Raw genomic sequence first — 12,137 nt, 5'->3', positions numbered from 1 at the left:
AAAATAGTCACGGACTGTAACTCACTCACATTAACGTTGAATAAAAGGGAGCTTAACCCTAGAATAGCTAGGTGGGCTTTAGAGATGCAGAATTTTGATTATGTGGTGGAGCATCGTGAGGGGAAACGTATGCAACACGTTGATGCGCTAAGTAGGTCACAGGATATTATGGTCATTGATACTAATACGTTTGAGGAGAATTTAGTGATTGCACAAAATAGAGATCCTAAGATAATGGGACTTAAGAATGAACTTCAGAATGTTGAACACAAATTTTATGAGATGAGAGGTGGAATACTTTACAAGAAATTAGGTAGCAACAGGACATTGTTCTATGTGCCGGCGTCAATGGAGGCTCATGTGCTATACAAATATCATGATGAAATGGGTCATATAGGAATTAACAAGGTGACGGAACTAATAAATAGAACTTACTGGTTTCCGAATATTAGAGCAAAGGTGGAAGATCATATCAAGAATTGTTTGAAATGTATAGCATTCTCGTCAAAGAATGGTAAGATTGAAGGCTTCTTGCATAACATTCCGAACTCCAACAAACCCTTTGAGATGATCCATGTTGATCACTATGGTCCAGTGGATAGAAGTGCGACAATGAAACATTTATTTGTAGTAATAGATTCATTTTCTAAATTTGTTCGGCTTTACCCGACAAAGACTACCAATACCAAGGAGGTCATAAAAGCTCTACAGGAATATTTTCGATACTATAGCAGGCCAAAATATATTGTTTCGGATAGAGGTTCAAGCTTTACGTCGACCGAATTTTCAAAGTTTGTTGATGACAACGATATTCAGCACATTCGAATAGCCACAGGTTCACCACAAGCTAATGGGCAAGTGGAACGGGTGAATAGAAACCTAGGCCCTATGATTGCTAAATTATTAGATTCAGAAAATGTTAGAAGTTGGGACAATGTTGTAGAAACCGTTGAGTTTGTGCTCAATAATACCAATCACAGAATGATCGATAACCACCTGAAAAGGCGGGGAATTAAATAAAATAATTTATCAATGAGGGGGGGAATAAATAAAAACACAATTAAATTTCGGGTTTAAAAAAAAAATAAATTAAAATTTAATTTATTGGCGGGGGTATTCGTACCTTCGGGTATTTGAGCGAGAGAGTAAGTAAGAGAAAGTTTCGATAAGTCATTTGTCATTTTTTCAGATATCGTTATAATTCAGGGGTGTATTTTACAATTCATGAAACTTAAATCTAACAGGGTGTCAACCTGAACATCCCGCCCCCCTTGCAGGAATGCAACATAGGGGCAAGCAGGAGCTAGGGGACAATAAAAAAACGAGAATTCAATTTACAATTCAATGGACATACAAATACAAAAAACATAAATAAATAAATTCAATGGGACCCAGAATGGACGTGAATCACAATCGTAGCAGGTCCACTGCCGGTGTTGGGGCTAACAGTGGAAGTGTTGACCGGATTGTGACCACAGGTGCATCGTCCGCCGGCGGCTCGAGGTTGATGCGATTCCGGATTTGTCGACATACTATTGGCTGCATTGGTGTTGCTACGAGCATCTAGCGAGCGCCTTTGGTGGGTGTCTCGTCGTGGAGTTTTCTTCATAGGTTTAGGTTTTTCCGTGGCCTTCCTAGAATTCTGGGGTCGGCTAGCGACGGCACTGGGGTGATTTTCACGCTTCCCAACAAACCTCGGGTGGAGCATCGTATGGTGCTCACCACAGCATTCCATACATCTTTCACGGCTCTTGCAATTCAAGCGTTTATGGGACTCCGCCAAGCAGTTGAAGCAAAAGCCGAGCTTCATCACTGTTCTCCGACGTTTTGCCGAATCCATCGCACGAAAACGAGGACAGAGACGAAGTACGTGAGGCTGCAAACATATCTTACACCGCACCTCACTACCCTTCTTCGTGCGTTGGGTGACGTCTTTATCTGCCTCAGGGCGTTCATTTGTGAGACGACGTGATGGGCCAGACATGTCTGGAAATACGAAAAATGGGGACAGCACACACACAAAGAAAATAAAATGTTATTAATTTTGTCCATCAACAGGTAGTAGTACGAGTTTGACAACGGGCCTTGTAATAGTACAATTTCCAACCCTGATGTCAACAACTCGCACTTTGTTGTCGGGGCCTAAGTAGATCTTTTCGATTCTACCTACTTTCCACTCTGGTGGAGGCAAATTATCTTTCCTGATTACTACCAGGTCACCAACGGCAAAATCTCTTTGAGGAAATTTCCACTTATTTCGCTTATGGAGTTCAACGAGATATTCCTCTTTCCACCTTTTGGCGAAAGAGTGAGAAAGGACCTTAAGTTTCTGCCATCTATTCACATAACTTAACGACTCAATTGCCGTGTCGGGCTCCGGTGGGGAGAGAAGGGCAGAACCTATAAGGAAGTGTCCTGGGGTCAAAGGAGCCAAATCGTTTGGATTATCGCTCATAGGACTAAGGGGCCTAGAATTAAGGCATGCCTCGATTCTAGCTAGCATTGTGCTGAACTCTTCAAAAGTAAACTTCTGAGCGTGAGACACTTTCTTAAGATGAGTCTTGAAACTCTTAACTCCTGCCTCCCAAAGACCACCCATATGTGGCGCACCAGGGGGAATAAATTTCCATTCTAATAATTGGAAGGCGTTAAGCGAAATAAGATTTTGCTTCACTTCAGCGAGAAATCGTGCTTGGTCTCTACCAAGAACATTAGAAGCTCCTACAAAAGATGTCCCATTATCCGAAAACATCTTAGAAGGGCAGCCTCTTCGGGAGAAAAATCGGGTGAATGCAGCAATAAAACAATCAGTCGACATGTCATTTGTCGCCTCCAAATGAATTGCCTTAGTCGCAAAGCAGACAAACACAAGCACATATCCCTTAGTGATACGGCAACCTCTACCAATGTAGGTCTTTATATCAAAGGGGCCTGCAAAGTCGACTCCAGTGCATGTAAACGGGCGAGACAGTGTAGTTCTCTCAGGGGGAAGAGCGGCCATAATTTGGTCTACAGTTTTCTTCCGAAACAATACGCATGCACGGCAATTATGGATGATTGTCCTTACGAGATTCTTCAATCTGGGTACCCAAAATTCCAATCTCATTAATCTCAACATTAATGCATTTTCACCATGCACCGTATTCTTGTGAATGTACTCCAGGTACAATCTGGTAAACCGGGCATCATAGGGTAGAATTTTGGGGAATCTCTCGTCATAGGTGAGAGTAGGGGAACGCGCAAGTCTACCATTCATCCGCATAAATCCAACAGAATCTATAAACGGATTGAAATTCAACAGAGGGCTCTTTCGAGATAACTGCGTATTGTTCTCCAGCGCCACATATTCAGGGAAATGTCGACGCTGGCAGAGGACAACAAGACGACCTTTCACAAAGTTGATCTCACCCTGTTCCAAGTTGAAGGATGAATGCGTCTGTGTCGATTTAAACTTCTGGTGTATTCGATGAAAGAATCTGAATACATATGACAAAACTCTTAGGGCTCTGGATAAATCAGAGAAACGGGCCAAAATATCCTCAGGAGGGGATAATTGGTTCAAATTGACTTGAATCGGTTTAGTTTCAAGATTCGTCATGATTCTAAACGTAGATTTTGGCCATTCGGAGCGAGGGCGACATAACCAAGCGGGACCTTTCCACCAAAGGTTATTTGTTAGAAGATCGCGCGCTGAAGAACCTCTCGAGGCTATATCAGCGGGGTTATCGTGTGACAGAACATGATGCCAATTACTAGTACCGATTTTCGTAGAGATGTTAGCTACTCGATTCGCAACAAACGTAGGCCAGTGGCACGGGGGCTTCTGAAGCCACGACAAAACTATCGTCGAATCAGTCCAATAGAATGTCTCAATTTCTGGGAGACTCAGCTCGGAGCGAATAGTCTCAACCATATCAGCCAATAGAGTTGCACCGCAGAGCTCTAAACGGGGCAAGGATTCAACCTTGATTGGCGCTACCTTAGTTCGTGCTGCGAGCAGATGCGTGACATAATCACCAGGGGCGTTTTTAATTCGGACGTATAGTGAAGCCGCATATGCTTTCTCAGAAGCATCACAAAATGCATGAAGCTGAACTTCATGGTCTGGGCTGAAACCAACCCATCGGGGGATCTCTATCCGTTCGATTTCACTATAATCGTCCAAAAACGCAAACCATCTATTCAGAGTCATGGGTTTCAAACATTCGTCCCAATCTGTTTTATCCTTCCAAATTTGTTGCATTATAATCTTAGCAACTATTATCTTAGGGGCCAGCCAACCTGCTGGATCGAACAATTTAGCTATCGCAGACAAAACAGCTCGTTTGGTGACGGAAGATCTAGTAGGGGCTGAAACCAACTTGAAAAAGAAAACATCTTTTCCAGCGTTCCAACGTAAACCCAGAGTCTTGGCGGTACTTTCATTGGAAATATTCAAAAAGTCATTATCCAATAAATATTCGGGGGGTAAATCTAACAAAAGACCCTGCACATTAGAAGTCCATTTTCTTAGATTAAACCCAGCAGAACCTAGAACTTCCATAAGTTCATCACGGCTCTTCATGGCATCATCTAAACTGTGAGCTCCTGCCAAAATGTCATCGACATACATCTGCGAACGTATTATCTCCGCAGCAGTCGGGAACTCACCCTCGACGTCATCAGCAAGTCTAAGTAGGGTCCGAATAGCAAGATATGGGGCACAGTTCACACCAAATGTGACCGTGTTCAATTCGAAATCTTGGATTATATCATCAGGGGCTAGACGGAAAACAATTCGCTGATATAACGCCTGATCGGGATGAATCAGAATTTGCCTATACATCTTCTCGATGTCGGCATTGAAGACAAATCTAAATAATCTCCATCGGAGAATCAAAACAATTAGATTTGCTTGTAGAACGGGTCCAGTATACAATACGTTATTAAGACTAACGCCATTAGAAGTGACACTGGAAGCATTAAACACCACACGTAATTTAGTGGTGGCGCTGTCAGGCTTGAAAACAGCGTGATGGGGTAAATAATACACAGTATTAGAAGAATTTACCTTATTCTCATCAACCATGGTCATATGTCCCAAATCAGCGTACTCTTGTAGTACCCTGTCATACTGAATCTTCAGCTCGGGATTTCTCATTAACCGCGACTCATTTCGCTTAAATTGAGAAATGGCAATATTCCGGGACAAACCAAGTTGCAAATCTTTGGGGTATTCACGCTTAAAAGGCAGTGAAACAACATATCGACCATTATCATTACGATAAGTCGTTCGTAGGTATAATTCCTCACACCATCTATCCTCTTCTGACATAGTGCATACTTTCGGTACATCTTCGATTTCCCAAAACCTAGCAAGTTGATCATTCAACTCTATGTGGCTGTAAAATGATACCACCGACTGTAGGGGCTTGGTTTGGGAGACTTTGCCAGTCACGATCCAACCGAAAACTGATTTCTGGGCAATAAGATCACCATTAGGGTGCTTATGAACATCAGTATGCATTATCCGAGAATATATATCACCACCCAGTAAAAGGTCCATATGAGAACACTTTAGATCACACATCGTGACTTCGGGCAGATCTACATCTAGTAGCTGTGACAATGAATAAGTAGGCAAACGACCAGTTAACTTGTCAACCACATACGCATCTGTCGACAACTCAAAAGTTGGGTCAATAGGGGAGCACAAAGAGATCCTACAAACATTAGTAGACTTCGCCGATATCGTGCCGTTTAGGCCAACAATATTCGCAGAAGTAACTGGGAATATCGGCAAAGCAAGTTTCTTTTGCAACTTTCGGGAAATAAAAGTTGCTTGCGAGGCAGGATCGATCAATGCTCTAGCAGAACACTTCACGCCATGACAACACAAATCTACCACAGTAGTTCCCAAAAGAACTGTAGAAAACTGTGATGTTTCCATAGCAGTTGCAAAAGTTTGCAACGAACGGGCAGCCTCTGATGTAGAAGGAACATCGTCAGAAGCTGATCGGGCTGGATTTCCCATATCGCGGGTCATTCCAGGTCGTGAGCTCGAATCTCGACTTACTTGTGCTGAGGATTCCCTTCTATGCAAGTGAGAATGATGTTTTTGTTTGCAGAAGAAACATATATTTGAGCTCTTACAATTGCTAAAAGTGTGCGACGAAGCCAGACAATTCGTGCAACATTTGAGTCGCTTGACTGTTTCCAATCGATTGTTAACCGACATTTGAAGAAATTCTTCGCATAATCGTAGGGGATGCGATTCGGAACAAAGAGGACATTTCTGCTGAGGATTAGATGGTATAGTAGTAGAGAAGCTCTTAAAACTTCTATTACCATTATTATTAGTAATTGACTTTCTCTTTGGGCTAGTAGGTTTCCTTACATAACTCGGACCAGAAGACGTCGAAATATTATGGGCGCCTTTAATGTCAAAGACGGACTCAAGGGTCTGATACCGAGCAGTCAAGAACTTATCCATTGTTTCCCATTTAGGTAGGTCAGAACTTGACCCTTGAGATTGCTCCCAATGTCCTAGGGTAACTTCAGGAAGACGGGTGGAACATATGAAAACAAATATAACGTCCCAATTCTTCGTATCAATGCCCAAAAGAGACAAATTAGTTATGCAGTCGCTCATAGTACGCTGCAATTGCTTAATAGAGGGGCCAGATTCCTTTAAAACGGGTGCAAGATTGAATAAAATCTTGAGTTGGGCGTTTACAAGAACCCTTTTGTTCTCATAACGATCGACTAAATTTTGCCAAGCCATCTGAAAACCCTCATTAGTAATCGGACATGTTTTGATTATATCGCGGGCTTCACCTTCCGTCTTTTGCATCAGATAATACATTTTCTGAATATTACTGATATGTTCATTATCTTTATATAGGGCAGAGAACATGTCTCTGAACGTAGGCCAAGATTTATAATCACCAGAAAAAATCTCAGTATCACAAGGGGGAAGGTGAATTGGAAGGGATGAACTAGACGACTTCTTCTTCGCATTGAGCTTTTCAATTAAAGACTCAATAAGGGCTAGTCCACGCACATACGTCTTATATGTTGCGATATATTTTGCCTTAACTTTGGCAATATCATCACTAGAACCCATAGTGTCACACAATTCCTCATAAATTTCACGGAAATTCTCCCAAAGTCGAATAATTTCCTGTTTATGAATGTTGAGGCTGTGGACGGTGTGATCATCCTCCTTGAGCGAAGTCACGAACATATCCAAATCAATTAAGCGGTCTGCGCTTTTAATCAAATTCTTGATATCAGACATTATTATTTTCAATAAAATTCAAATTTCGAGTAAAAAGTTTAATTTGGTATGAAAACGGGGTTGCAGAACTCAATTCCAACAACAAACGTAAATAGGGTTCAAAAAATTAAAAAAAGTTATGATTTTTTTTTTATTATTGGCAATAAACAAATATTTAATGCCTTTGAATATTTTTCGTAAATTAAAAAATATTTCAATTTTGGTCTTACCAACACCACTGTGCAACAAAACTACGTATTAGTATACGATACAATGTGCAAGAATCAAAAATATTTCAAACGGGTGAAACTACGGGGTTAGTTCGATATCACTATTATTTATTATACGAAACAGTCACAATTGCCTTTTACTTGCAATATTTTCCAATAATTAATCAATTAAAATAATTAATTTGAATATTTATTTTTCAATGTAAAATAATTTTCAAAATTATTTAATGAACAACTTTTGTTCCTATCGGGCCCACTGTGCAATGTTCAGTTACAACTCACTCGAACATGCAATGCAACATGTAGTACAATTGAATGCAACACACACACGTATGTCCGTATAACAGTCAACCACACTACTTTATAAGAGAGACGGGAGTGGGGGTAATAATGCAAGCTGTTGTTTTCGTTTGGTTGTTAGAAACCAAAGCGTATGGGCAAATGAAAATACAACAACAACACACAGGCAAACGAAAGAGTGACTTTGTATTTATTATTTCTTTTATTTTATTGATATTCTTGCACTTTTGTTTACTTTATTTTCACCACTAATAAATGTCAACAACCTTACCTTGGTATGATGAATATTATAGGGGAAAACAATGGTGATAGCCAATAATTTAGGGGGTAAAAAATACCAAAATAACCAATTGATTTTCGGGCTCTAAAAAGAGAAGCTCAATGATAAATTATTTTATTTTAAATCTCGGGCGGTTTAATCCGGTTCGAAGGACCAATGAAAAGGCGGGGAATTAAATAAAATAATTTATCAATGAGGGGGGGAATAAATAAAAACACAATTAAATTTCGGGTTTAAAAAAAAAATAAATTAAAATTTAATTTATTGGCGGGGGTATTCGTACCTTCGGGTATTTGAGCGAGAGAGTAAGTAAGAGAAAGTTTCGATAAGTCATTTGTCATTTTTTCAGATATCGTTATAATTCAGGGGTGTATTTTACAATTCATGAAACTTAAATCTAACAGGGTGTCAACCTGAACACCACCCTAGTGTTGTGCTTTTTGGCATGAACCAGAGAGGGAAGTTTTCAGACAATTTAAGGGAAAATATTTTGGAGGATAATAGAGAAAATTTAGATAAAGTTAGAGATATTTCGATGGAGAAGCAAAGGAAAGCTCAGAAGTATAATGAATCTTATGTGAACCTGAAAAGGAAGAAACCCACGATTTACAGAGAAGGTGATTATGTTATGATAAGAAATTATGATTGTAGCGTTGGGGCACCCCGGAAATTGTTGCCAAAGTTCAAGGGTCCGTACGAGGTGAAAAAAGTGTTAGAGAATGATCGGTACATTATAGAGGATGTGGAGGGATTTCAAAGGAGTCGAATACCCTATAAAGGAGTCTGGGCTACACAGAATATGAAACCTTGGTTTAGAAATAATAGCTTAGATACTTTGAGTGAACGCGAAGAAGATATCAATTTGAGGGACAATGCTAGCGATAAGAATATGCATGATGTAAATTTACATAGGTACAATTTAAGAAAGTTTAAAGGTAAATAACAATATAATACGAACAGAAGTATCAGGTGATCCTTGTTGTCAGGAAGGCCGAATTGTAGTATACATATTAGTTATAAACATTATTATTTCCCCACAGTAGCATACTTTAATTCGTAAGTGCAAATATCCCATTGTCTGTATGTATGTAGTTATAGTTGTTAAGAAATATACAGAACTACTACGCTTGTCTTCTTCTTCTTGTAAGAAAGAGTTGGTACAACAAATATCTCCCTAAGCTAGCGTTGCACAAGAGCCAGTGAGTTCAGTTATTATTGGCATTTCAAAAAGAACACAAGCGTAGTAGCGTCAGCTTGTAAAATAAATTCAAAATAAATAAAAACCAACAATTAACTCTACACTACATAAAACCTTTTTTCTAAATTTTATGTAGAAATAAAATTTTGTCAAAATTTTATTTCTACATAAAACCTATTTTCTAAATTTTATTTCTATAGAAAATTTTATTTCTGTAGAAAAATTTGTCAAAATTTTATTCCTATAGAAAATTTTGTCAAAGTTTTATTTCTTTAGATAATTTTGTCAAAATTTTATTTCTATAGAAAATTTTGTCAAAATTTTATTTCTATACTCGTATAAAATTTTGTCAATTTTTTTTCTATTTTTCTATAATTGTTGTTAATATCTGAAATTTTGTTTCTCATAAATGAAAACTCTTCGTTCAGTGCCATAGCTTTCCCTCAAAAACGAATCTGTAAAAACAGAATAAAATTATATAGTTTTGTTTATTTATTTCTTATTTCGAGTTTTGATTAAATTGATTAAATAAAAATAAAATGTATTTTCCCAATATTTCAATTATCATCGTCAGTTTTCGACGGGGAATTAAAATTTTAACACATAAACAAAAAGCAGCAGAAAAAGTTTTCGTCCGTTCCTAAAGAAAGTAAATTGACAATTAGAAAAGGACCTCAAGCCGAAATAAATAAATTAATTAAAACAAAAGGTCAACTAAATTAAGGATATATATATTTTTGACACATGTTATTATAATTTGAAAAGAAAATGATCCAAAGTACCAATTCAAAATGTTTCGTTTCTTTAAAGTAAAAACAAAATTATATAAACGGAAGGTGTTTCTAGAAGTCGATCTTATCATCCGATTTTCTTAAATTTTTAATAATTTTTTGAGCCCGAAAAATACATGGCTATAGAGGTTATATCAGAACCAGAGATGGTCGGTCGTAAACTGTAAGGTATTGGACATACATTTGCGACGTATTTTACCAGACGTCAAAAACGTCGTAAATCTTAGTAATATACTTAGTTTTTGACCAAACAACTAGTATACGACTTTTAGAACAATTTACTCCATATTTTTTACAATGTTCGTATTTACGAATGCATATTCCTTACAAAAAGGGTAATATCGGTCAGAAATTTGAATATTGAATCAGAAATATTCTAAGACAAACTTTGTGCCAAATTTTATATGCATACTATTATCAATTTCATATCACACATATCCGATTTTGCCACGACAATTTTTACAGTTTCAATAATTTGAATAGCGTTGCATTCAGAACGTTTTCAAATACCTGTTTCTTTGTAAAAACAAATTGCAAATTACTTTTGAGTAAAAATTTCAAAATATTATTTTAAAAATTCTACGGTCGTATAAACTTGTTTAAAATTACTGTGCCAACTTTTTTGTCAAAGTAATTTAATTACTCGTTTTTGCGTTACCAAAATTTGTAAAAAACTGCAATTTTTTTTGGAAACCTTTGGACTTGTGGTTTACTTATGGGTGAGACAAGAAACAAAGGAAATATCCTACATTAATTTCTCTGTTTTATGTTGATTTTATAGAATATTCCACAAATTTAAATATTGGTCGTATTTTTGAAAAATGTTGGTTCAAAATAAAATTTTTTGTTGCATCGCTGGTCATGGCTGTCAATCTTATGTAGAAAAATGTTGATCCAAAATATGATTTTTTTTGGGGCAACGCTGGTTATGGTTGTCAATCCCTCTTTCTCTCTCTCTCTCTCTCTTGACTGTAGATATATTTTAATATGATATGTAATGAGAAAGTAATTTTACAATTAATATCAAATCTAAAGGTGGGTATTAAGTTCGAGTTTAGCCGCTAAAATCGTCATTTTTCACGATTACTTTTCTTTAATAATCCATTTTAAGGAATACAAACTATGTGAAAATTTGCTTTGGGATATTCCCCATCAAGTTGTAATGAAATCTGCAACAAATATGTATAATTTTATGGCTTTTTTACTGATTTAGTTTTCACTTTAGTGAAATTTAGCGGCTAAACTCGAACTTAATACTCACCTTAATATATAAAATTAAGTCGGGTTTTCCTTCCTGACGCTTTAACTCCATTACATTCGTTGGTAAGGTTTATATCAAAGAAAATTCAATTCGTTTGAACGGAAAAGCGGGAAAATCTTTTGTTAAATACAGCGCACATTACAAAAATTTATAATTTGAATTCATCGCAGTTGCTTTTGTTATAAAATAATTTTGTTTTTGCACATGAAAAATGTTTGGAGAACGTAAAGGGTAATCATTTGGTGCAAATAAAGTACCTCACTTTTTGATATCTGGTGGGGTAGGAGGACATCCCCCTTGCCCGACTTTTTCAAAATTGGGCCATAGTTCTCCGATTTGGGTGAAATTTCCAAGGAAAGTTAGGGGTGATTTCTAGACAAAGACCCGATAATTTATTATTCGATATTTGGTCGCGGAGGTGAGCCACCCCTTTATACGATTTTTGTTTAAAATACAGTAAAAAATAAAAATTCTCTGATTTACTTGAGATCTACAGAATTTATTATGGGGTACCTGATTTTTTAATATTTGGACGGGAAGGAGACCACCTCCTTGCCCGACTTTTTGAAAATTGGAACAAAATTATCCAAATTGCTTGAAATTTTCAGGGAAGGTTGAAGGGGGCGTCTAGAAAGAGCAGCTACTTTATTTTTCGATTTTTGGTCGAGGACGGAGGGCTCCCCTTTGCCCGACTTTTTTTAAAGTACAGCGAAAAAAGCTCAAGTTTGTCGCCTTACTGAAATTTAACGTTGAACTTGGGGGAGATTATGAAATTTATATGAAGTATATGATTTTTTAATATTTGGTCGGGGCAAAATA

The 12,137-nt window shown here is 37.5% G+C and overlaps 3 protein-coding genes across 3 annotated transcripts in view; all 3 read right to left on the bottom strand.

The window, feature by feature from the left end:
* Rab3 (RAS oncogene family member Rab3) overlaps positions 1-12,137 on the bottom strand; it is a 137,439-nt gene that overhangs the window by 29,063 nt on the left and 96,239 nt on the right. The gene's annotated exons all lie outside the window — the stretch shown is intronic.
* On the bottom strand, positions 1,174-8,482 carry LOC142241503 (uncharacterized). The gene is made up of 2 exons (XM_075313281.1): positions 8,060-8,482; positions 1,174-1,986 (listed from the first exon to the last, which is right to left on the bottom strand). Exon 2 carries the CDS (start codon positions 1,982-1,984, stop codon positions 1,382-1,384), a length of 603 nt encoding a protein of 200 aa, XP_075169396.1. The 5' UTR covers positions 1,985-1,986; positions 8,060-8,482; the 3' UTR covers positions 1,174-1,381.
* On the bottom strand, positions 2,039-7,279 carry LOC142239913 (uncharacterized). The gene has a single exon (XM_075311653.1). The coding sequence runs from the start codon at positions 7,277-7,279 to the stop codon at positions 2,039-2,041; it is 5,241 nt and encodes a 1,746-aa protein (XP_075167768.1).

The sequence above is a fragment of the Haematobia irritans genome, chromosome 5 (assembly GCF_050003625.1).
Source record: "Haematobia irritans isolate KBUSLIRL chromosome 5, ASM5000362v1, whole genome shotgun sequence".
Lineage (NCBI taxonomy): Eukaryota > Metazoa > Arthropoda > Insecta > Diptera > Muscidae > Haematobia > Haematobia irritans.
Note: the sequence above shows the minus strand (reverse complement) of the source record. Positions and strands in the feature narration are given on the sequence as shown.